This window comes from Lynx canadensis, chromosome B4 (assembly GCF_007474595.2).
Source record: "Lynx canadensis isolate LIC74 chromosome B4, mLynCan4.pri.v2, whole genome shotgun sequence".
NCBI lineage: Eukaryota > Metazoa > Chordata > Mammalia > Carnivora > Felidae > Lynx > Lynx canadensis.
In genome coordinates, this window is record NC_044309.1 from 123,269,286 (window position 1) to 123,295,145 (window position 25,860).

Sequence of the window (25,860 nt, forward strand, 5' to 3'; positions counted from 1 at the left end):
TCAGCATTATCGTCCCATTTCACAGATGAGGCAGCTGAGGCCCACAGAGACTACGTGACTTGCCTCTGCTATCCTAAAGCTAGTACATGGTAAGGCCCATTCTCGGGACATTTTAGAAAAAAAAGATTTACCTGTCTGGGCCTCAGTTCCCTCATCTACAAAGAGGGATGAAAAATATCCACATGGAGTTAAAGATAAATGACCTCATATATGCAATGTGTCTGCCTTTAGTAAGTTCTCGCTGAAATGGGAGCTCTAGATAATTATGATTAGGCACCAGGGGTTACAGAGTGAAAAGTTGCATTTAAACCTGCCCCCCTACCCATACACACCACTCCTGATTGTAGATCTTTCTACAAATTAGAGAGAGACTCTCTACTGCCTCCAAAATTTCTATATAGCAGGAGCTTAGGGATGGCTATTGATTGGAAGGGGAGGCTAAGCCACATCCTGGATGAACAGGAAAGTGTTCCCTGATTGATTGGCAATGTCTGCTATGGCACGAGAGGAGATGTAAAGATAAATGTGCCCTTATTTGTGCAAATCCCGCCTATATTCTACCAAGAAGGTAACCGAGGCCTAAAGAAGGTGACTGAGCTCCGGCTGGGAGCCACGTGGGCTGGTGTGCTCTGGGGCGCTTCCCTGACATCGACAGTAAATGGAAGTAGGATGTCCAGTATATGCAGAAGCTGACCAACCCCCAGAGGACCTCAAAACACAGACTCAGTGCATTTTTCCCATTGGCTTTCTTCCAGACGCTCTTCACACACAGATGTGTCTACACTGGCAGAATAAGGAGCCTGAAGAGCGGCTGTGCCAGATACTGTAACGCCACTGTGAAGGTGAGGCCAGCAGCAAAGGGCAGCTCCAGGGCGACGCTCTTGGGCCTCAGGGTCTGCGGGCTCACAGGTTGCTGGTGGGGCCTTGGCAATGTCTTCCTACAGGGGAATGGAAGGGCGGGCTCTACATGGTGTCTGGGTCACCCCCCTCCCTGCATCCCTCTCTCCTGTGGCTCCCTATCGCTCTTAACACAGAGCCTACACTCCCGATGCTCCCGCACGGCCCAGCCTCTGCCAGGGCTCCGACCTGTCTCTTACCCTCACTCCCACATCAGAACGTGCACGCTTTCCCCTCCCTCCCTCGGAGAACTCTTCCAGGATTGTCTTGGAACTGGTTCATCTTTCAAGTGTTTAACTCACCCCCTGTCACCACCCAATGCACAGTGGCCCCCCAGTCTCCCCTGACCTTTGTCCCCACCTGCCACCATTTCACTACAGTATTTTGTCTTCCCAGCGATTACAGATCTCGGAAACTTTCTTTCTTTCTTTCTTTCTTTCTTTCTTTCTTTCTTTCTTTCTTTCTTCCTTCCTTCCTTCCTTCCTTCCTTCCTTCCTTCCTTCTTTTCTTCCTTCCTTTCTTTCTTTCTTTCTTCTTCTTCTTCCTTCCTTCCTTCCTTCCTTCCTTCCTTCCTTCCTTCCTTCCTTCCTTCCTTCCTTCCTTCCTTCCTTCCTTTCTTTTTTTTAATTTGTGGTCTCTTCCTGGACTTGATAGACCATGGGCTGCATGAGCACAAGCCTTCACATCTCGTTCTCACGGTGCCAGAGCTGGGTTGGCACGCGGTTGGCCTTAGTACCTGTGTGGTGAGCAGATGGCTGTGCACCAGCCGTGCTGTCATCTGCAAGAGAGAAAGTCGGGCTCACACAGGGTTGATTATAATAATGGAAATTAAAATATATTTCCTTTGAGGAATTGGCACTCTGCTTGCGGTTTCAAAAAGCAACATGCATTTTGTTTTTCAGATACCAAAGTGCTGCAAAGGCTTCTACGGGCCGGACTGCAACCAGTGTCCAGGAGGCTTCTCGAATCCGTGCTCTGGGAACGGCCAGGTGATGAAAACTTTGTCATGAATGCTGAGGTTGACCTGTCCTAAGTCAAGTGGAAAAATAAGTTTTAAAATCACTAAACCAAGAAGTGTTACAGTGTCAACCACTGCTCCCAGGAAGTACAAGAAATAGATCAGTTGCTAAAAGAACAGAAGGTTCTACAGCAGAAGGAATCTGGGGACAGAGGGCAACAGGGGTGGGGAGTGGGGTGTCTGGTGGTGTTCCAGGGTTTGCTTTCCTGCTGCTGACCACTTGACCTTGGATAGCTCAACGAGGCTCCCTCTGACCCGACTTTCCTCTTATGGGAGGTAGCAGGGTACCATGCATTGACCTCCAAGATTCCTTCCAAAACTAAGATTCTGTGATAATTTAAACAAACAAAAAAAAGCACTGCCCAGTGATTGCTTTTTTTTTAAGTTTATTTATTTATTTTGAGACAGAGACAGAGACAGAGTGCTAGCGGGGGAGGGGCAGAGAGAGGAGAGAGAATCTTAAGCAGTCTCCGCATCATCAGTGCAGAGCCCGATGTGGGGCTCAAACTCACGAACCACGAGATCATGACCTGAGAGGCAAGATCAAGAGTCAGACGCTTAATTGACTGCGCCACCCAGGTGCCCCTGGGTGATTGCCTTTTTCAACCCACCTCCACAACCTAGTAAAATGTAAAGGCCCAAATTTAACTCACCTAGTTTGGAGGCTAAACAAACAAAGGTAAAACGAGCTACGGTTCACATGGGAAATTACAGATCTACGCATTTAAGAAACCCACATCTGAAATATGCCCCTTTTGAGGGGAAGGAAAAACCGCACTCATGAGCGGGTTGAGGTGAGGTGAGGAGAACAGGGCAGAGCGGGTACTAATCAGCTACTGCAGCTGACAGTGGGAGGCACGGGGGCCCGACCGGGATGCGCGGCGAGCGCTGCAAAGCCAACCTGGAAAAGGCTGAAAAGGCAAAAAGTCTTACGCTGCAGGGGGAGACACTGCTGTCTGAAGTCATAAAGCAGAGCAATGGAGACAACGGCCAGCCTTCTTGCTGAAGGTCAGTGGCTTGTCACACCATCCCTCAAGCATTGTTTGCAGGTTCCCAGTGCGCCACCGTGACCCCCTTCCTCCCTGAATGGCTTCCCTTAACGTTCGAGATCCCAACTCAGGAGCCCAAGCCTGTCACTGTTTTAGCATCCTACCCGATACCAATACAACTCTGCTTTCTACAAGGAGTCCCAAAGAGATGGAATCTGCACTCAAAAGAGTCAGGCCATGGCACGATGGCATCTGGGACTCCTTCACGGTTGAGCGTTGTCCTAACGCCCTTGGGGCCTCCTTTGCTCGCAGTGTGCAGATGGCCTCGACGGCAACGGGACGTGCATTTGCCAGGATGGCTTCCAAGGCTCCCAGTGCCAGTTCTGCTCCGACCCCAATAAATATGGACCCCGGTGTGACAAAAGTAAGTGGTACTTCCCAGGCTTCCTCTGGCTCCTCGGCCGGGATCCCTGCTGCACTGCAGCAAAGCAGTAGTGCAAACACGGCCCCTTGGCTAGGCATTAAACAAAAATGCAGTTACATAATCTTGAAAACATGCATCATGCTTTTTAAAATTGCATCATGTATATATTTAAGAGGAGAGATACATAGATCTACCAAAATAAATATCGATGTATGTTTCTTCACTAAGATTAGAACTTGAAAGAACAAAATGATTAGATCAGAGTTGCTGTGGAATCAAGCCGACCAAAGTTAAATCCCCACGCTGCAACTGACAGGTTGTGTGACCTTAGAAAAAGTCTCTCATGGAGCCTCAATTTCCCCATTTATAAAATGAAGTTTGGTACCCACGTCATGGGTTTTTTATGAAATCAGATCATAATTTAAGGCTTTAGCACAGAGCTTGCACCAGCAAGAAATCCGTAGATGGAGCTGTTACTATTCTCACTACTAACTCATCCATTTGTTACAAAGAACACAGCCCTTCCCCTCTCTTACCTTGTCTGATCTTCATAGCTACCTTTGAAGATGGCCAGGACATTAGAGCACAGCAGGGGCACGGCTGCCGATCTTAATCCACTGTTCTTTGTGCCAAATAAGGTTTCTCGGGGGAAAAAAAAATAAAGTTTTATTACAAAGCCTACTAACGCTGGCATTTTTATGAGGCCAGTGGGGCAGGATGCCGAGGTCAGGGAAGACTTGGTGGGGGCTGCCTACACCAACGCCTCTCGTCCTGCTCTGTGGCTGCCTGCCATCCCTGGTGGGAGAGCCTCCCCTTCCTTCTGGCCCCCTGTCCCTTGCCAATTAAGCCCTGGCTGGTTTAAAAGTTTATGAAAAGTCTTTTGTTTTAAATCCAGCCATGCTTTTCCAGCTCTCTCACTCTGGCTCTCTTCCCTGTCCTGGATATTGGCTCCAAGCACCCACAGGAATCCCTCTCCCATCGCCCTCCTGGGGCAGAACCACAGATGCCTTCCTTTCTGATCATATCCAAATCCCCAAATCCTTGCCACTGAAGTTTGAGAAACTTCCCCTCCTTCCTCTCTCTCCCACATGCATTGGAGCCTGAGTCTAAAGCCCACATTGCAATTTTTAAACACCTGTAATCAAAAGCAAAGTAAACAGCTCAAGTGGAAACTGGTAACAGGCATGTGGAACACCAGCTACTACACTGACCTACTGTGTCGGCACTTGGGCACGAACAGAAATGAAATTTGAAGGCCTAAGTTCGAGTCCCTGTTTGAAAACTTAGCAGCAAGTTAAGCAATTTGCTTCGCCTCCCTGGGCCTCCGTTTCCTCACCTGGAAATGAGGATGATGAAAGCACTCACCTTCAGAGGCTGGTGACTGTTCATGAGATGGTGCAGTTCAAGTCTGGCCCAGTGCCTAGGACGAGGTCAGTGCACAGATACTGTCAGTTATCCTGGTTTGCTGTGCTAGAGAGTGAGGAGCACGTGTCAGCTGCACATCAGAGGCCATGCTGGCATGAGAAACCCCTTCTACGGATTCCAGAAAGGTCAGAAATTTCCAAACTAAGCTCTCTAACCACGAAGTAAATGAAGACCGAGTTCCTTGGCCTCTTTCACACACACACACACACACACACACACACACACACACACACACGCAAAGCATTTCTGAGACTGTGTTATTCCCCTCCTTGATGGGACAGCCAAGCTCCCTGTCTCAGGCCCACTGAGAGACACTTGACAAACTAAGAAATAGCCCCAGAGCCTTCCCCAGGCTCAGCCCCACGTTCTTCTCTTCTCTGTAGGCATGAGGGGCGGTGAGGGGAGGTGGTCTCTCTCCTCCATACCTCATGTGTCCCATTGCTACACTCCTTCCCCCAACCCCTCAATGTCCCTCTTCCTTCCCTTCCAGAATGTCTGTGCATTTACGGAACATGCAATAACAGGATCGACAGTGACGGGGCCTGCCTGGCCGGCACGTGCAGAGAAGGCTCCACAGGGACATTCTGCCACAAGCAGACCTCCACCTGCGGGCCCTACGTACAGTCCTGTCATATCCACGCCACCTGTGAATACAGCAATGGGACGGCAAGGTAGGCGCCACCCTTAACAGCCCACAGCCACTGTGCTCCCTGTAGATAGACCCCACCCATAACTACACTCTTTGCAAACAAAGCCCTGCTTTCTCTGGCTGCCAGTGTGGTTTTTGTGGAGAAAACCTCAGACTGAGCTGGGTTCAAATTGCAGCACCCCCTGCTTTGAGACTTACCAGCTGTGTGACCGTGGGTAAGTCGCTTAACCTCTCTGAGTCTCACTTTCTTCATCAGTACAGTAAGGATGATGTTGCCTACGTAGCAGGGCACTGGAGATTATAAAAACTGAATGTAAAAGCACCCAGCACCAGGGCTAGCACATCACAGGTGTTCAGTCATGGAAACTATGATTATTATCACCACTTATGCAAAGAAATGAACATTTGTCCACCACTTTCCAACCCTTTAAAAATGCCTTTACTGGGGCACCTGGGTGGCGCAGCCAGGTAAGTGTCCAACTCTCCAGCTCAGCTCAGGTCATGATCTCACAGTTGGTGAGTTGGAGCCCCACATCAGGCTCTGCACTAATTGCACAGAAACTGCTTGGGATTCTGTCTCTCCCTCTCTCTGCCCCTCCCCAGCTTGTGTGCATGCTCGCTCTCTCTCTCTCTCTCTCTCTCAAAATACATAAGTAAACTTTAAAAATAAAAAAATAAATAAAAATGCTTTTACTTCCTAAAGCCATTAATAATGACTCCCCTGTTAAAGGCATCTTATAGGAAATTGGCTCTTGGTCATTAGATCATGCAGTGGGTTTAGAGACGTGGGAGGGGCAATGTCAGAGGAGATTTCCCTCTCCAGGAAAATCTGCTTCAAAGTCAGTGACCACCCAAGAAATATCATGGGAGATGCAGAGAATGTCTAGTATTCTTGGTCTTGTTTTTAAAGCATTTTTCTTAATTTGCAATTGCATAGTTACTTACTTACCTGCTTATGATCTGTCTCCCCCACTAGACCGTGGGCAGCGTGGGCCCAGAGACTGTGTCTTTTCCTCCACGGTGGTCCGATAGAAATGCATCTGCCTTGAGAGTTAGGATCTACATCCATGTATAAGTCAAAAATCACAAGTTATCAAAACTGTCCTTAAAACCTCTGAAATCACCCACAAAGGGCTATCAACATGGGTCTGCAGCAATACTATATAAACTTAGGTAAATCAAACAGTGTTGGAACCCATCAGTCTGGTTTTTTCATGCGGGTACCAGACTAAGTATTTTTTTTCCTCCAGGAGCCTTGATACATGAAAAACAATTCTATTTAAATTTTTGTGAAGCACTTATGATTGAATTTGCCACAGTGACATGGGATAGGATGAAGCCATAGGCGACCCAGCACCTCTCAGAAGGGTCTCAATAAATTATTAGTGGAATGAAAGAATGAATGAACGGCGTGTTTGATAGTTAAAGTATCATGATGGGACATTTTGAAATGCGTGTCTGAGAGAAAGGGTGATGGGTCAGTAAACTATGTCCTCTCACGGAATCAGACTCCTGAGAGTGTCTTGCTCCAAAAAAAGAAAATCTGAGGGACCAGAGAGGGGAGAGAGGAGAGGTCTCATCTGACCGTCATTTTCAAGTACGCTAAAAACTATTGCATAGAAGGGACGGGAGTTGTTCTCTGCAGAACCACAGATGCTAAGCTAGAGGCAGATTCCAGCCCTGTGGAAGCAGGAAAGCTGCCAGACGCGGGGCCTCACGAGAAGCAAGCGTGTACAGGTGCCCTGCTAAAGGCTCCACATGCTGATCTCATCTCCACAGCTCTGGGAGCGAGATTTTAGACTCTCGTTCCCGAGGAGGAAACAAAGTCTCCCAGAGGTTAAGGGACTCGTCCAGGGTCACACGACTGCTATGAGATGGGGCCTGGCTTCCCAGGTCTGACTGCAGACCCCCCGAAGTGCCCGTGACCACCTGACTACACTGGCTCCCTCCACGAGGGCAAACTGTCAAGCGCCTGGCCAGGAACCGGTTCAGCCCTGGCTGGCCGGCTTTCTCTTGGGCAGTGACTGCTTCCACGTCTGGGGCTGAATTTGTGCACTCACCCTTCTTTCGCAGCTGTGTTTGCAAAGCAGGATACGAAGGGGACGGAAGCCTCTGTTCAGAGACGGACCCTTGCGCAGGATTCACCCCGGGGGGCTGCAGCCACAATGTGAGTGTTGGTCTTCATTTCCAAGCGGCCTGGTGTTTTAGGAAATCCTGACGGAAGGCCTTACCAAAAAGAGCGGTGTCTGATGGCTTTTCGTGTTAGCAGATTTGCTGGATTCCTGAAGCTTTGAAGATGGTGCTGGTGATTTCTGTGAGCTTCCATTCCTAAATCCACATGTGCAAGGGACGTCCCAGGACCACAGAAGCGCGGGTCTTTGGGCTCTTAAAAGCACAGCCTGAGGATCAGATATTGGAGATTATTAGTACTAAACTACTGATTCAACTGTTACAGCTTACAAGAGACGAGTGCACCTGATCTCATTTGCTCTTCCCTCCCCGCCAGCCCAACGGGGCAGATGTTCTTATCCCCATTATACTGATGAAGAAACTGAGGTTTGGGGACATAATAGAAACTAAATTCTATTATTGGATATAGCCCAGAGGTATAGCCCAAGCCCACCGCTGCCTTCAGAACACCTTTTGATTACCACCACCAGGCTGGAGTCACCTCCATTCCTTACCCACAGTTTAGAACCTCTCTGGCCCACCCACCAAGTATTCATGGCCCACCCACAGCCACAGTGACTTGAGGTGGATCAGATCGCGTTTCTCCCATGCTGAAACCCCTTCAGTAACTTCTCTTGGCTCTGAGGGTGAAATTCAATGTTAATGCCTTGCCCCACCCCCACCAGATGCCCCTTGGGCTAGTCCCGCCCACTCAACAGCATACCTAGCACCTTTCTCCTCTCGTGCTACCTTTCAGCCTCCTAAGGTGGTCATCCCGACAGGTCTGGACTTGGTACCATGGTTAAGAGCTTGGTCTTCAGCATTATAGAAACCTGGGTTTGTGAAGTTTTGTAGCTGTGTGACCAGAGGCAAGTTACTTACCTCCTCTAAGCCTACTTTCCTTACCTGTAACACAGAGACAATAACAGTACCTTCCTCAAGATGATGGCTTATACCAGCCAAACACTAACAACAGTCCCTGGCTCAATAAATGACAGCGATGTTCATGGTGATGGTCATTGGCTGGCCAACAACAAGCAATTCTGTTCCTTAAATCATCTCACCTTTTCTGTGGATCTCAGTGCAAATGTGCATATAGGATACAGTGCATACAGAAATAATTGTTTCTATTGCACTCCATGCAAACATGCGTTTCTAGAATGTACCTCCTTTTTTGGCTTTTGGGATCATGGGGCTCTGAGGTTTCAGAGATTTTGCTTCTTTTCCTCCTGCAGGCAGAATGCATCAAAACCGGCCCAGGGACCCACACATGCGTGTGCCAGCAGGGATGGACCGGGGACGGCAGAGACTGCTCGGAGATCAACAACTGCCTGTTGCCCGGCACCGGTGGCTGCCACGTCAATGCAACCTGTTTGTATGTGGGCCCCGGGCAGGTAGGTGCCACATACTAGAGAGCCTAGAGGAGCAGGACTCCTGCAGTGACTTCTCCCCGCTAGACACAGAAGCACTTTGGCTGGAACTTACTGCAGCTTTTTAATCCTTTGTAGTAGGGGAGAATGGGTTAATGGTCACAACAAACCTATGACGTGGGTACTTTTTTTTTTTTTTTAAGATTCTGTATATAAGTGAGATCATATGGTATTTATCTTTCTCTGTCTGATTTACTTCACTTAGCACAATGCCCTTGAGGTCCATCTATGTTGCTGTAAATGGCAAGATCTCATTCTTTTTTATGGCTAAGTAATATTTATATAGAGATATAGATATAGATGTAGATATAGATATAGATATAGATATAGATATAGATATAGATAGATATCTCACATCTTCTTTTTCCATTTATCAATGGATACTTGAGTTGCTTCCATATCTTGGCTTTTATAAATAATGCTGCCATGAACATGAGACTGCAGATATCTTTTCAAATTTGGATAAATATTCAGAAATGAAATTGCTTGAAGGTATAGTAGCTCTAGTGTTCATATTTTGAGGAACCACCGTACTGTTTTCCATAGTGGCTGCACCAGTTTACATTCCCACCAAGAGTGCATGGGTTCCCCTTTCTCCACATCCTCGCCAACACTTGTTATCTCTTGTCTCTTTGGTGATAGGCCTCCTAACGGGTGTGAGGTGACATCTCATTGTGGTTTTGATTTGCATTTCCCTGATGACTAGTGATGTTGGGCATCTTTTCATGTGTCTGTTGGCCATCTGAGTATCTTTGTTGGAAAAATGTCTATCCAGATCTTCTGCCCATTTTTAAATAGAATTGTTCACTGTTTTGTTACTGCATTGTGTGAGTTCTTGGTATATTTTGGATATTAACCACTTATTAGATACATAATTTGCAAATATCTTTTCCCATTTAGTAGATTGTGATTTCATTTTATTGATGGGCTCCTTTGCTATGCAGAAGCTTTTTAGTTTGATGTAGTCCCACTTGCATATTTTTGCTTTTGTTGTAACATAGGTAGGTACCGGCGTTATTCCATCTTACAAAAGAGGAAATTGAGGCACAGAGATGCTAAATAATTTGCTCACATGACATAGAAAATAAATCATGGTGCGAGATTCACACCCAGACTCCAGAGCCCCACTCCTAGTCACCACCTGACCGTACAAGTTTCAGTAGAACTCTACAATCCGTCAATCACCCTCACTTAACCTCATGTAAGGGAGACTGAAGCAGAGAAAGCTACTGCTTAGGACCAGTCAGCTCCGGAGAGGTGATGACGACTGTACTGTGATTATAGCCATGGAAAGTCCTATTCCTTGGAAGAGCTCCCCGCTGTCTTACATCTCACCAAGCATTTGGCAAGCAATTGCATTCATTTTGACTCACCTGAATTGCCAGATTGCATCTGAGAAAGAAAAAAAAAAATGTCTTGGTATCTTTATCAGTTTGCTAAGGATGCCGTGACAAAGTATCTCTAGGTGGGTGGCATAGAACAACAAAAAGGTACCGTCTCACAGTTCTGGAGACTAGAGGTCCAAGGTCAAGCTGTGGGCAGGCAGGTTTGGTTCCTTCAAAGGTCTGTGAAGAAGAATGTGTTCTGTGCGTCTCTCCTAGCTCTGGCTAGTTTGCTGGCCATCTTTGCATTCCTTGGCTTATATGTGCATCATCCTGACCTCTGCCTTCGTCTTCACATGCGTTCTCCCTGTGTGCCTGTCTGTGTCCAAATCCCACCTTTTTATGAGGACACCAGTCTAATTGGATTAGGACCTACCCACATCCAGTGTGACCTCATCTGAACTAACTATATAATAACAATCCTATTTCCAAGTAAGGTTACATTCTGGGGTACTGGGGTCAAGATTTTAACGTATGAATTGGGGACGGTGAGGAATACCCAGTTCCACCCATATTAGTATCTGTCTCCTCTCTACTCTTTCTTTCTGTGGACAAATTTTAAAGGCATCCTGATGTGGGAAATGGAGGAAGAGAAAGGTCTTTTTATACTGCCATGTAAGAAATAAAATAGACCATATTTAGGATGCCCACAGTAGTTACTAGTTGGCTTGAAAATAGATATTCCAAGTTGGCACAAATCCTAATTACCATGAATATTTATTTTAAAAGACAAACCATGGGGCATCTGGGTAACTCAGTCGGTTAAGCGTCCAACTCTTGATCTCAGCTCAGGTCATGATCTCACAGTTTGTGAGTTTGAGCTCCGCGTCCAGCTCTCTGCTGTCAGCACAGAGCCTGCTTCGGATCCTCTGTACCCCTCCCTTTTCTGCCCCTTCCCCGTTGGTTCTCTCTCTTTCTCTCTCTCTCAAAATAAATTTTAAAAACTTTAAAATAAATAAACAAATAAAAAGACAAACCATATTTGGCTTAATATGTCAGGGTAGGGGTGCGAGAAGGTGCTACCCCAATACTAAGTGGAGGAGATTAAACACCCACGTTTACAAAGTCTTGCCCTATCACATAAAGACGTATTTAGGTGCTACTGTCCACATATACTTGCATCTAAGTTACACATATTTACCTTATAGTGCACACATAGCAAATAATAGTTATATTGTTAAAGATAAAAATTCATAAGTAGAAATTCTATTCATTTCTTCCCACAACTTAATGGGCTGTCTTATATCACGTATGGCCCTTCTAGGATGATGAATTTAAAAAGGAAGTAGCAAGAAACAATCAGACTGGGAAATGTAACGTAGAATGTGCAGACCAGCCGCTCTGGAATTGGAAGTGTAACAAATGAAAGACATTTGTTCTGTTTTCTCAGAGGGCCAAGCAGCTACAATTTCTGTGGTTCAGTTTTCAGGCCACATGATGGCAAGGCATGAAAGGCAGTTGTTTTCACATCTCCCCTTTGTTCTTGGAATTACAGAATGAGTGTGAATGCAAGGAAGGATTTCGAGGCAATGGGATTGATTGCGAAGAAATCACTTCGTGCTTGGAACAAACTGGGAAATGTCATCCACTGGTGAGTTACTTCATTTTCTTTAGCCTTACCTTAACAAGAAAAAAAGCTGGGGCTCCTGGATGGTTCAGTCGGTTAAGCATCTGACTTTGGCTCAGGTCACGATCTCGCAGTTCGTGGGCTTGAGCCCGTGTCGGGCTCTGCGCTAACAGCTTGGTGCCTGGAGCCTGCTTCGGATTCTGTGTCTCCCTCTCTCTCTGCCCTTCCCCTGCTCACGCTCTGTTCCTCTCTCTCTCTCTCTCTCTCTCTCTCAAAAATAAATAAATTTTTTTTAAGTTTAAAAAGAAAATAAGTTACCTGAGAAAGAAAGAAAGCTAGATTACTTCTTATTCGGACCTACTAATGAACAAAATCTTTTCTCCCCCTGAAGAGAGTCCCCAAGCAAAATGAGAGTAGTTCTTAACAAATTTCGCCCCAACCCAAGTGTTGGAAGAACCAACATGTAACACAGGGTCCCCAGTGAAATCAGAATTTCAAATAAATAAAAATTCTACAGCACAAGTATGTTCCAAAGATTGTGTAGGACAAATTTATACCAAAAGTTATTCATACCCTCTCCAAAGTTCATCTTCAACTTGGTAATTTTTTATCTGCTAAATCCAGCGATTCTGAACCAACAAGATAACTGGACTCCCATTTTGAATGTCATAACAGAGTTTACCACAAATTATTGGTGACAATGCCCATTTTAGGGTAGAGTGTGTCTTGTGTCGAAATTATGGAAGAACAGGCTTGCAGAAGAGCGTCATTATGCACCTGACATCAGAACCAATGAAGATTGCACCTTAGTCACAGTGCTTTTGAAGGCCAGGAGCAGAATCCACACAAATCAACTTCCGCAAAAAAGGAATTTGCAGGGAGTACCCTAGGGTAGCACCATGGCAGGAAATACAAGCAGACTTCCCAAGGACCCAGAATCAAAACCTGAAGACAGCAAGGTCAAAGCAGCCTCTTCCTCTAATCCTCTGAGACTATGTGATCTCTCATGTTGCTTTTCTCTGTGCATCTGTTTTCTCTTTGTCTCTTTCTCTCTCTCTCTCTCTCTCTCCCTCTCTCCCAACTTTTAACGTTTCTCTTTGCATCTTGGGGGTACACAGCTCCCTTTTCTTAGATCAACGTCACCCTCCACCCCCAAAGAAGAAAGGATCTGACCAACTCAGAGGAGTCCACGTGTCCACATATGAGCCAGTCAATGATGGCCAGGGAGGGTGACGACATATTGGGAACATGGTTGCCAGGGTAGGGCCAGAGTAGTTGTTAAAGAAGAAAGATGGGAGAGATGCCCCCACAGTATCTATTTCTCAAGAATCATGTGAGCCCTTCATAAATCTGAAGGAGATCCAACACTCTTGCTACGTTTAAGCCCAACCAAGTCCTGACAATCCAAACATGGGAAGTTATTGCTACTTTCACTTCCTTCCAAAGCCTGGAGGAAGAAACATAGAGATTCCAGATAAAATCAGTACAGGACAGCCGGCAAAGTTTGAATTTCAGAGCCCCTTCGCCCCCGGCGAAGTTTGAATTTCAGTGAATCCTTCTTCAGCACCAGTGTGCCCCAAACATTACACGGGACATACTTTCACTAAAACGTATTTGTTGATCTGAAATTCAAATTCATGTGGTGTCCTGTGCTCTCATAGGCTCAATCTGAGCGGGATGAAAGGACAGAATGTAATTGTGATTAACGTTTATTGCCTCTGGGCACATTTGCATGTGATAACTGTTGTTGCCATTTTCATGGTGTTTGACAGTTTTAAAATGCTGTCCCCTATATGGATGCATGTGACATTCATAGCCCAGCAGCGAGGCACCAATCATGTAGACAGGAACCTTTCATTGCTACAGGGCAGGGTCTGTGGGTCACTCCCAACATCTTCCAACCCCAGAGCTGCACGTTCCCACCTTAGATGGAGCCAGAGGGCTCACGGATGTAACTGGAGGCAAATCTTTTGTGAGGAATGCCAATTCTTTCTTTTCTCTTCCTTTTGTCAGGCAACCTGTCAGTTTACTTCTTCTGGCGTCTGGAGCTGTGTTTGCCAAGAGGGCTATGACGGAGATGGCCTTCTGTGCTATGGAAATGCAGCCGTGGTAAGTGAGCAAGATAAGCTCTTGTGCAGAATAATAAAGACAAAAGTCTTTTAGAAACTAAACAAAACTCTTCGCTAGGATGCCTTTACAGTGCTCTGCCAATCATTTGCTCCAGGAAATTCCCTACGAAGCAAGCTGCTTCGTGCAGATGGCATATGTGTTCTGTGGGTCACAAGCCTAAAGGCTGCTGAGGGCTCGCTTTTGTTTGGTACCTTCTATGCACCAAGCAGGGGGACTTCCTTTCTTGGTGTCCTACCTCTTCCGTTCGCAGACTTCCCTAATGAGCAGCTAACTGACCCTGCTAGCTCTCTAGAAGACAATCAAAGCTAAGCTGCCCACAGGCCTCAGCGGCAGAGTGGGGGATCCAGCCCGAGGCTGTGTAAGCGCAGGGCTCAGGCACTTAGCCACCAGGGCCGAGTACTCAGGGAGAGGGCCGTGCACATCACACCGAATTGTCCTGGCTCAGACGTGGTCTGTCTCCCCAACCTCAGGACTGTGAACGCTTGAGGGCAGATCTTTGTCTTGTCTCCTACTTCACTCCCAGTGTTTACAAAGAGTTGTTGAATGAGAAATAAATCGATAAATGTTCTCACTTCATTTTGTTCAACTTGCTGCACTTTGCTTCCTGCCCCTCCTCTCTGCTGAAACCACCAGGCCCACAGTCCTCAGGGCTGTGCCCCCTTCCCACCCAAGCCTCGCCCCAGCCTGCGTTCCACTGGGCTGATGGCCCATCTGGCCCTCGGTCTTCCTGCCTCTTCAGGGTCCTGCCCACCCTTCACTTTACGCTCTTCCTTCTACTCACCCTGTCAGGCCAGGAGCTCCTGACACCCAGATCATGGAGGGGTGACCCAACATTTTCTCACTGCCCATGAGCCTCGTGTCCTAAAACCTAAGCCCCAACACTCTGCTTTCACAATGCCCTCTCCTCAACAGAAAGCAAGATGAGGTCCAAACCCTTAGCCCGGCGCTCCAGGCATCTCTACACGGGCTCCACTCACTTAGCCCAGCCATCCGGTTACCTGTTCCACTCGCCTCTCCCACAGACCCTGGCCTCCTCTCCCCGTCTTCCTGCCATCAACTCATGTCCCACCTGCACCCCCTCTCCCTTGGAGCAGCCCCCTCAGGAGATCACTCATGCATCTCAACTCTTGCCCTTGTCAGTTTACTAATTCGCTATCTGATAGGTATTTACTAACTCATTTAATAACCTCAACTACTTTCAAAAAGGAGTGGAGACAACTCTAAGATTTATTGCCTCTGTGCATATTTGCATATGATAACCATTGTGGCCATTTTCATGGTGTTTAATAGTTTTAAAATGCTGTCCCCTACACGGATGCATGTGGCATTCATAACCCCAGCAGCAAGGCATCATCACATTCATTTTTCAGACGAGACACCTGAGTTCTCAGAGAGGTTAAGTGACTTGCCCAAGATCGCACTGGTAGTAAAGGGCAGACTCAGGAAATGAACCTGGTCGTTTTAAACTCAAGGGCCAGAGTTTCCCCTACCACACCTGCACATGTCACTGATCTAATGGCACTGCCTTCAAAGTCTTAACTTCCCCCAAACAAGTAAAGGCAGTGTGTGAGGGCAGAAGTCATCTTTTCCTTTTTGTGTCTTCTACCCTCCCTTCACTCCAACCTGGTGCCCACCACAGCGGCTCAGTATACATGTTCATTAACACATTCCACGGTAGAGAAATGCAAAGTAGGAGTAGCTAAGACGGAGCATGGCCCGCATCACAGCTTCTATTAAAACCTTAAGTCCTCCAAATTTCACATCAACCTATCAGTTGGAGCTTTTATTATCCCCATCTTATAGACAAGAAAATTGAAGCCCAGAGAGACTAAGTAACTTGCCTAAGCAATTAGGAAATGACCAAACCAGAGTGAAAACCGGGGTGGTTGGGCCCTGCCTCCCAAGCCACTACTCAAGGTTGGCTCTGAAAGAGGGCTGCCATTGAGCCCTGTGGCCCTCCATGAGGTTGGGTGCCATGTTCTTAACAACTCAATTCCAATTTGGAAGAACTTCAGGTGGTTGTCTGTCTGAAGTTTCTGGAATTCCTTCTTTGCCTCAAATATAGAGGGTAATGGAGCCACTAAGCGTGAAAGAAATGCGCAGCTCTGGCAACGTGGAAATTCAACCAGCTGGGGCTCCCATTCATGCTGGAAACACAAATGAGCCCAGCCATAGGAAGGCTAAGTGTGTGCTACTCAGACACGCACTGTGGTTATGCTTCTCATTCATTGTTCCTTTTCTCGTGTTCTCTCTCATCTCTCCCTCCCTCCCTTGCACGACATGAATAAGGAGTTGTCATTTCTCTCTGCGGCAGCTATATTTAACCAGTGGATAAATGTGAGTACCTTTGTTGGAATGTAGGAAATGTACATAATTTTAGAAATTTGGAATGCATGGAACAGAAAACCGAAAGGAGGGGAGCTGGTAGGAAGGAGGGAAGGCAATCATCCGGAGCGGTGTCTCTCCACGCTGACTGCACTTTAGAATCACTTTGAATAGCCATGCCGAGGCTCCCACCTGCACACCCTCTGATTCGATTGGCCAGAGGTTTACCCTGGACATCATGCATCGTAAGAGCTTCCTGGGTGATTCTAGCACGCAACCAGGGCTAAAAACTTCTGGTCTAGGTTAAGCCGGAGGGGTCAACTTTTCAACCAATTCAAATGTATACATATGGCTTCATGCATCAAGAGGTCTTTGTGAAAAGTCAGCATATCATTATTGCAATTCACCGAGTTGGATTTGGTATTCATAGTTACAATCTGGGGTAATCCATGTGCACTTAGCTGTCAGTCCAACATGCCTAGAGGAGCTTTTTCTTCTCCCCTGGAAAGTTCTATAATGCAGAATCCAATCCCCGCTGTACCAGTTGTCTGAATCTCTCTCATCTTTGCATGAGTGGACCAAGGTCCCTTCACAACCAGTGGTTTATTCCCTTTGAGAAGACACGTGCCAAGATAGGTAATCCACTCCGGGATGGCTAGTTACTGTGTAGGGCCTCTCTGCCCCCACCACATGGAAGGGCAGGGACTGAGAATCCTATTGTACAATGATGATTTCCGTGTAGACTAACCCCCCATGTGTAAGCTTGCCTGGTGGTGAAGTGGACCCAGCTCATCACAATACACAAGAACACATCCTCCCCAACCCTACTTTCAATACTTGAAATCAGCCATGGTGGGAGGGTACACACCACAGAAATCAGGAAACACTACATATGAAGGCTTTTTGTTTGTTTTTCCTGGGAGCAGCTGTTAAACCTAAGCGCACCACTTCTACCCAGAACTGGCTCTAGGGAAGAACGAAAAGTAGGTTAAGTTTGATTTCAGGCCTCCAGTGTGTCCCCCATGCTGAAATGCTTCCCATAACCTTCCCACCATCCTTATTCCAAGGGCATCCAAGGGTTCCCAAGGTTCTCCGCACATACATGTGCACACACACACCCACACACACATGATCAGCAAGACGGTGCTCTGATTCTTTGTTTAGACTAAAGGGTAAATGACTGATCATGACTCAAAGTCTGACTGGAGGATCAGGAAAATGTGCCTTTTGACAAAACTCACAATTTAAATCAGAAGAATGCATCTCATAAGAGCATAGGGGCACCAGCCAGTGGGTGGGATGGATTTGGGAAAGGGGTCCCTAAGACCTTTCCAGTATCCCTGAAATTACTTCGCATGGGAAGTTTTCATCTCTGCCAAGCATTCAGCCAGCCCTGTCTGTCCTCTAATGTGAATCAGGCCTACTTTCCTTCCCTCCTATGATTCAGAATGCTTCTCTACAAGCCATGCTGTCAGCCGCCTCAAACCTCACTGTCCTCGTGCCCTCCCCGCAAGCTATTGAGAACATGGACCAAGATGAAAAAGCCTTTTGGTTGTCCAAGAGCAATATTCCAGCCCTAATAAAGTAGGTATTATGTATTTAATTCTTCACGATATCTTATTAGCATCAGTGTGAAGGAAGTTCAGTGGAGGGAGGTCACGTGGTCCTTGAGATCCGTGAAACTCAAATGTTCCAGAACTCTCCTACCCCAGGATGATAACAGTTAACGTTATTGACAGCCAAGTCTGTGCTAACTGCCTTAGGTGTAACTCAGTTCATCCTCCCAGCAACCCTATGAGATGGGCATTAAAATTAGACCTATTTTAGAGATGTGCAAACTGAGGCAAGGGTGATTAAGTAACTAACCCAAGGTTTCATGTCTAATAATTGCAGGGAAGAGGTTCTGGCTCCAGAACCTATTTTCTTAACTACTCAATGATACTGCCTCATGCATGGATCCTTCACTGTAGCCATTACGGACTGTCGTTTCAGATACCATGTGCTACTAGGCACGTACAGAGTGGCAGATCTGTGGGCTCTGTCACCTTCTGACATGCTGGCAACGTCTTTGCAGGGCAACTTCCTTCACCTGGCAAAGGCAGATGGGGTAAGAGAATGTTGTAATTTGTCTGTTTAGTGGAGATGTGTCATCTGTGTTCATGCTGCCCTCTTAACAATTTCTGTGTTGTGGAAATGTCCAAACATGAGCAAACATGGATCAAGAATAGAACTTCCATGGGGCGCCTGGGTGGCGCAGTCGGTTAAGCGTCCGACTTCAGCCAGGTCATGATCTCGCGGTCCGTGAGTTCGAGCCCCGCGTCAGGCTCTGGGCTGATGGCTCAGAGCCTGGAGCCTGTTTCCGATTCTGTGTCTCCCTCTCTCTCTGCCCCTCCCCCGTTCATGCTCTGTCTCTCTCTGTCCCAAAAATAAATAAACGTTGAAAAAAAAAAAAAAAAAGAATAGAACTTCCATGTAGGCATCACCCAGCTTCAACAACTGCCAACATATACTCATACACACACACACACACATTACTCTGTAGTAGTGATCCTATAAAATGTGGCCCCCCCCCCCCACCCACTGGTTGGCCATGTGGCTCCTTCCAACAGACCACAAACTGATCCACAAAGGCAAATCTTTCCATTGTCCTGGGTAAACGTTATGCAATTTCACAACTTTGGTTATTTGTATATGGTTAACTAAAAGCTGGTTACTGGTAACCTACTAGAGACGTTATAGATTGCCAAAATTGTATATTAGGTCGGGGTGGATCAACAAATATCTGTTGAGCACCTTCTACGTGGAGTTAGGGCAGTGCCAGAGCCCCATAGAGCTTGCCCTCTGGCCCTTACTGCCAAGTGTCAGGACTTAGATTCCGTCTTCATCAGGAAGTCTGGCTGCCCTGCTGCATAGGGCAGTGTTTTATAGCTCTTTATGTGAACTGCACAAGATGAAAATGATGATTCTGCTAGAAAGTGGGAACTGCCACATCAGTGGACCCTGGGCCACAGTCAAAAATGTCTTAGAATTACTGCTCTAAAACATTTTTACCTTTCTACTCATCGGCGTGAGCACTGTGAAAAGGGTCTATGCCTAGAATTACCAGAATGTATGTACTTCATCAGATCAGTCTTTTTTTTTTTTTTTAATTTTTTTTTTCAACGTTTATTTATTTTTGGGACAGAGAGAGACAGAGCATGAACGGGCGAGGGGCAGAGAGAGAGGGAGACACAGAATCGGAAGCAGGCTCCAGGCTCTGAGCCATCAGCCCAGAGCCTGACGCGGGGCTCGAACTCACGGACCGCGAGATCGTGACCTGGCTGAAGTCGGACGCTTAACCGACTGCGCCACCCAGGCGCCCCAAATCAGTCTTTTTAGAAAGCCAAAAAGAGTTGAATACAGCCCATGGATTCTTTATATATTATAATAATTCCAGTGCATTACATACATATATCAATGTGTTGTTTTCCATAAGTGTTTAATTTTTTTTATGTTTATTTATTTTTGAGAGAGAGAGAGACAGAGCACGAGCAGGGAGGGGTAGAGAGAGAGGGAGACACAGAATCTGAAGCAGGTTCCAGGTTCCAAGCTGTCAGCACAGAGCCTGATGTGGGGCTTGACCCCATGAACCACGAGATCATGACCCGAGCCCAAGTCAGACATTTAACCACCTGAGCCACCCAGGCACCCCTTCCTTCAGTGTTTTAGCTGATTCTCTTAGCAAGCATTTATTGAACACCCATCCTGGGCAGGCTAATCGCAGGTTCTATACATTCTGAGACAAATCAATTGGGACCATTGACCTGGAGGAACTAATCACCAGAGACACATTTTTAATGAGTTCCTATGTCTGATATAAATGTCTCCCTTTAACCAAAGAGATGTGCAAGGTGGCCAGGAATGCTTATTTCAGGGATTCTGCTGATGTAACTTGGGAGCTGCTCAGGGTGAGACGAGTCCCCTTCTGCACCTAGGGTCCCAGAAGGGATTTCAAATAAAGGGTAATGGTGAGGAGAAGAAGAAAGGAAAGTAGAGAGAATGGAGTCCCAGTTGTGTCATGGTTAGTTGGTGACTGGGTTGGTGGGTAGGTGGGGTAATTAATGCTCTTGAAAAGTAGCTGGATGCTGATCAGGAAAGTCGGTTACTGTCCCCATTAGTTTGCTAAGGCTGCTTTCACCACGCGCCACAAAGCGAGTGGCTCAAACAACAGAGAATTTTGTCTCAAGGTTCTGGAGGCCAGAAGTCCAAGATCGAGGTGTGAGCAAGATTTGTTCCCAAGGGCTGTGGAAGGAGCTGTTCCAGCCTCTCTCCTTGGCTTGGACGTGGCCTTCTTCACGCTCACACAGTGTTCTCCCTGTACAGCTATGTCCAAATTTCCTCTTCTTATAAGAACACCAGCCATATTGAACTAAGACCTACCATGATGATCTCATTTTAATGTGATTACCTCTATAAAGACCCTATTTCCAAATAGGTCCCATTCTGAGGTACTAGGGGTTAGGACTCCAACGTATGAATATTGAGGACACAATTCAACCCACACAACACTGTCTACACTGCTTTTCAAACTGCAGGGTCACTTTGGTGAGCCTCAACCAGCACTCTCCAAATGAAATAGAAAAGACAAGAATTGGTATTCTGGGACATCCCAAATAGTAGAGAGGAAAGTATCACTTCATTTTGATTGTGTGCATGCGTGTGTGTGTGTGTGTGTGTGTGTGTGTGTGTGTGTGTGTATGATGTCTAGTGTGTCACAATGTCACAATTAAGGACATTTCTAGCTTTGGGTCATAATCCAAAGTGTGAGAGTTGCTACTGCTCAAGAAGTGTAAAACCCAGAAACACTTTCAGTCCGTGGATGTACGACTCTAAGGACACTCACCTTCCCATGGTGGCTTGCATTTACAGAATATCACAATCGAAGGAGCATCTGTCATTGACAGCGACAATGCAGCCACAAATGGCGTGATACACATCATCGACAAGGTACAGACTTGCAATGTTTCACACATCCTGCTCTGTGTCTTTTGCGGGGACAGCCGACCCTTAACGTAAAAGTAACCTGTGTTGTGCTCCATGACTTTAGTGTTAAAACTGTTTAGAGGCTCTGTTCATTCAGTCAGACTCAGCCTATTTATTCAGGCTATATTCTGCCACGGGCCCTACATCAAGGATGGTCACCTAGATTATATTTCTTACTTATGAGGATATCTTAATCAAGAACTGGAGGAGAAGCAAGGGGTTATGTATAGTTTTCCTCTCCCCTTTCTGCATTGTTGCACCCTAAAAAGATGGGGGGAAGGAAGGCCCTAGAAAAAAATGGAAAAGGGTAGAAAAGGTATTTTGAAATTTTCATTTTCTTCTAAGACACAATTCAACGGTACTCAAAGGTATGTGATAAAAAAAAAAAAACATAGTGGGAAATGGGAGTTTAAGCTATCCTGTAATTTTCAGTTACTATATTAGGATTTTCATTGAAAATTAAGGTGAGAAGTGAGGGTACATTGGGAACTTTTGAAAGGTGGGAGATTGGAAAAGACAATTAACTAATAGCATTTTAACTAAAATTATCCTCACTTGGCACTTATATACTCACTTTTGATTTTAATTTACAGACAAGTTCAATTATTTCTATTCAGAAAAGAGAGGCAATTTTAAGACTTCTAGATGCGTTATTTTGTAAAAACCTTGCAATTTCTTTGTATTACTGAGATGCATTAAGAAAAACATTTTTGAGCAAGTGATTCATCACTTGCACAGAAATATGTTGGGTTTATGACTTTTTTTTAATGTCTATTTACTTAGAGAGAGTGGGGGGGGAGGGAGAGGGAGAGAGAGAGAGAGAGAGAGAGAGAGAGAGAGAGAGAATCCCAAGCAGGCTCCTCACTGTCAGCACAGAGCCTGACGCGGGGCTTGAACACATGAACCGTGAGATCATGACCGGAGCTGAAATCAGGAATCAGACACTTAACCGACTGAGCCACACAGGCGCCCTGGGTTTATGAAGAACATTACTTAGCAAGGGTATTTTTCTTCTCCAATCCTGGCTTTCCAAAGGACTAAAAACCTTTTTGGAAAACATAAAATTACCCCGTCTCATTTACACACCTTGTTAGTACAGCGATACCTCAGTCTGTCTCCTGAACTGAGTATTATCATGGGGCCAGTTCAGGTCTCACCTCCTCTTTCAAGCCTTCCTTCATCCCTGCGGCCCATATCATCAAGGATGGCGTGTACTATCTGGGTACCATCACGTAGCTAGCTATGTGACCTTGGGCAAGCCACAAAACCAATCTGAGCCTCATTTTTCTCCTCTGGTAAGAATTAAATAACACCCTCTTTCTCGATGCCTGCTGCCCAGCAGGCCTTCCCTCCACAAATGCTGGTTTTATGCCTTTCTCCTTCCTCTGTCCTCCCATGGGATGAACTGGGTGTATGGTTCATCCAGCACACGATGCCCTCCCACCTGACGGCAGGTCCCGGGGGGTGGGCCGCACCGCTGTGTCCCTCAGCAGCAGTGGCACCCAGCCTCGTCCACGGTGACAGTTAGGATGGTTGACAGCCCAGTAGGTACAAGGCACTGTACAAAATATCACGTCATGTTCTCTCATTTAATTTTTACACCGGCCCTAAGAAAATAGACGTGACTGTCCTCACATCACAAATAGGACAGATAAGGGGCACCCAGGTGGCTCCGTCAGTTAAGCGTCAATTCTTGATTTCAGCTCAGGTCATGATCTCACGGTTCGTGAGTTCGAGCCCCGCGTCGGGCTCGGCACTGACAGTGCGGAGCCTGCTTGGGATTCTCTCTGTCTCCCTCTCTCTCTCCCTGTCCCTCCCTCGCTCGTGCTTGCTCTCTCTCAAAATAAATAAATAAATAAACACTCTTTTTAAAAACTGAGACAACTAAGGCCCCTCATGGTTAAACAACTGGATTGAGGAAGAAGTTATGTGACCGCAAAAGATTCCTGGATGCCTGTCAACTGGCTCAAGGTCTCTGCTTAGCCTCTGGGTTGCGCTGGCCCCCTAAGGACCTCCTATACCCGCCCTTGGACCTTCGTCAGGGCCACCATGAACACTTGTACAAGTTGTGCCGTGTATAAAGGCGCCTGACTAAAACCCAGCCCACTTCACTCCCCAGGCTGTGCACCCATTTGGTATCACCAAGTGTCAGAGGAAATGGTGCCCTTTTTAAAATGCGCAGAGAGGGGTGCCTGGGTGTCTTGGTCGGTTAAGCGTCCGACTTCAGCTCAGGTTATGATCTCACGGTCCGTGAGTTCGAGCCCGGCGTCGGGCTCTGTGCTGACAGCTCAGAGCCTGGAGCCTGTTTCAGATTCTGTGTCTCCCTCTCTCTCTCTGCCCCTCCCCTGTTCATGCTCTGTCTCTCTCTGTCTCAAAAATAAATAAATGTTAAAAAAAAAAAATTTTAAATGCGCAGAGGCACTCTTCATTGCATATTGTCACATGACATGAACCTACGTACCAGACGGCAACAAGCCCTGCTGACACATGCTAACAGAGTTTGGGGGCTTCCTTCCCCAGGTTCTGGTGCCTCGAAGAAGTCTAACTGGCTCCCTACCAAACCTGCTCACACGGCTGGACCAGATGCCCAACTATTCCATCTTCCGGGGCTACATCATTGTAGGTACCAAACTCTCTGCGTGACCCACTCGCTCAGGTTACCTGGCAACAGGAATCCCTCATGCGTTCTTGTCTCCCTCCATTGCAGCAATATAATCTGGCGAGTGCGATCGAGGCAGCTGATGCTTATACAGTGTTTGCTCCAAACAATGACGCCATTGAGAATTACATCCGGGAGAAGAAGATTGCAACTCTAGTAGGTATTGGGAAGGATAACCAGGCAAATTATTTTCTGAACATTCAAACTCAACCTCTTTCCATCCATCAGTCATGTACAATCTCAATCTTTCAATCAAAACTTCCTTGTCCATGTGCAGACACTTAACGTAAACCCACACCGAGACTTTCTCCGCTTTCTTGTTTCATTCATACCCATGGAAGCACACACTGGGGCCCTTGGACACGAGGACGCAGGTGTCCCAGGAACCTGGAAGGATTCTCATAGTCACCCTTCTTCCCGGCCCTGCCTCTCTGGCCCCGGGCCACTGAGATGTCTGCGGCAAGGACGGAGAGAAAGTGGGTGGTCTCTGTCTTCATCCTCTTCTCCCACCTCTGTCCTTCCTGGTTTCTAACATCTGGGGCTACACAGCCCAAATTTGTCAAAGGATTTTGTCAAAGAATGCAGAGCTCCAATATGACACTGTCTGCCTCAAAACCCTTGAATGCGTCCCCATCTCAGTTCAGACTACCTCCCCAGATATCTAAGGCCTCCGTTAACTGGCCACCATTCATCCTCTATTCGGTGGTGGCTCCGGAATTTTCACATAGGGGCCGGGGGTTGCCCTGCCCCCAGCCCCCTGCCCCCAGCCCCCTGCCCCATGATGAGAGGATATGTTTGAAGGTGTATTCGCACAGCAAGCACACAGCTTTCTTTCCCTTACATCTTCAAATAGGGTGACTGAGCCCCAGATACTAACGAAATGCAGACTTACCTGTGAAGCCCCTTAGTGTCATCCTTGGGCCCACCCATTCTCTGCAGAAACCGCGTGGTCTAACCGGAGGGACAGTCTCAGAGACCCTAAACAAGCCAAGATGTGTTTGGTGCCTTTGTTCATATCTACCCACACATGTAGACACACATGTGCACACACACATGTGCGTACACACACACACACACACACACACACACTGCCCTTTTGCCTTCACTACCTCCTGAATCTCCCTACCTATTCTTCAAGTCCACTCTGACTGCCTCAGGGAAGCTGGCCCTGGCCACCAGAGCCTTCAGAAAATCTCCCCTGCCTCTGAATTCAGACCATTTGCACACCCCTGCAGTACTATCTGGGTGAATTGACCTTTCAAGTGAGCGAACCTTAGCTCTCCAAGTAGATTATAAACTCCATGAAGTCAGGGACACTGTCCTAGATTTTTGTGACTCGCATATTGAAAAAGCAGGACACCTGGGATGGGATCAGTATCCTGGGATCTCCTCTGCCCTGCCCCAGTCCCTTTGAATGTGTCCAGTGGAAAATATTCTTTTCCTCCCCTTGGATGAAACTTCAGGCAATCCCACAACTTTTCCGTTTTTCCCAAAAGTCCTATGACCATGTGAAGTCACAAACACAGTCTCAATTAAGTTAAAAAAAATTCCAGTAATAATCAACATGTCGAACTGGATTTCAAATCACATCTCTCACTGTTCCCTGCTGGGGCTTTGTCTAGGTGAGAAACTGGAGGAGGGGGCTTGTTCTTGAATCAACCAGGGTCCATCAGGAGACAGAAGCCATACCGGAGAGAGTTTAATATCATGAATTGTTGATCGGGTACAAAGCTGTGTAAACATAACTGAAAGGTTAAAAGGAGGGAGAGAGAAG

The 25,860-nt window shown here is 46.7% G+C and overlaps 1 protein-coding gene across 1 annotated transcript in view; it reads left to right on the forward strand.

The window, feature by feature from the left end:
- STAB2 (stabilin 2) overlaps window positions 1-25,860 on the forward strand; it is a 167,042-nt gene that overhangs the window by 73,812 nt on the left and 67,370 nt on the right. The window contains exons 20-33 of the mRNA XM_030320397.1: window positions 756-842; window positions 1,800-1,886; window positions 3,217-3,328; window positions 5,244-5,424; window positions 7,476-7,569; window positions 8,807-8,965; window positions 11,879-11,974; window positions 13,964-14,059; window positions 16,370-16,417; window positions 17,853-17,989; window positions 18,398-18,512; window positions 21,314-21,391; window positions 23,948-24,046; window positions 24,135-24,242. Of these exons, the coding sequence (XP_030176257.1) occupies window positions 756-842; window positions 1,800-1,886; window positions 3,217-3,328; window positions 5,244-5,424; window positions 7,476-7,569; window positions 8,807-8,965; window positions 11,879-11,974; window positions 13,964-14,059; window positions 16,370-16,417; window positions 17,853-17,989; window positions 18,398-18,512; window positions 21,314-21,391; window positions 23,948-24,046; window positions 24,135-24,242 (1,497 nt within the window). The remainder of the gene's footprint in view (window positions 1-755; window positions 843-1,799; window positions 1,887-3,216; window positions 3,329-5,243; window positions 5,425-7,475; window positions 7,570-8,806; window positions 8,966-11,878; window positions 11,975-13,963; window positions 14,060-16,369; window positions 16,418-17,852; window positions 17,990-18,397; window positions 18,513-21,313; window positions 21,392-23,947; window positions 24,047-24,134; window positions 24,243-25,860) is intronic.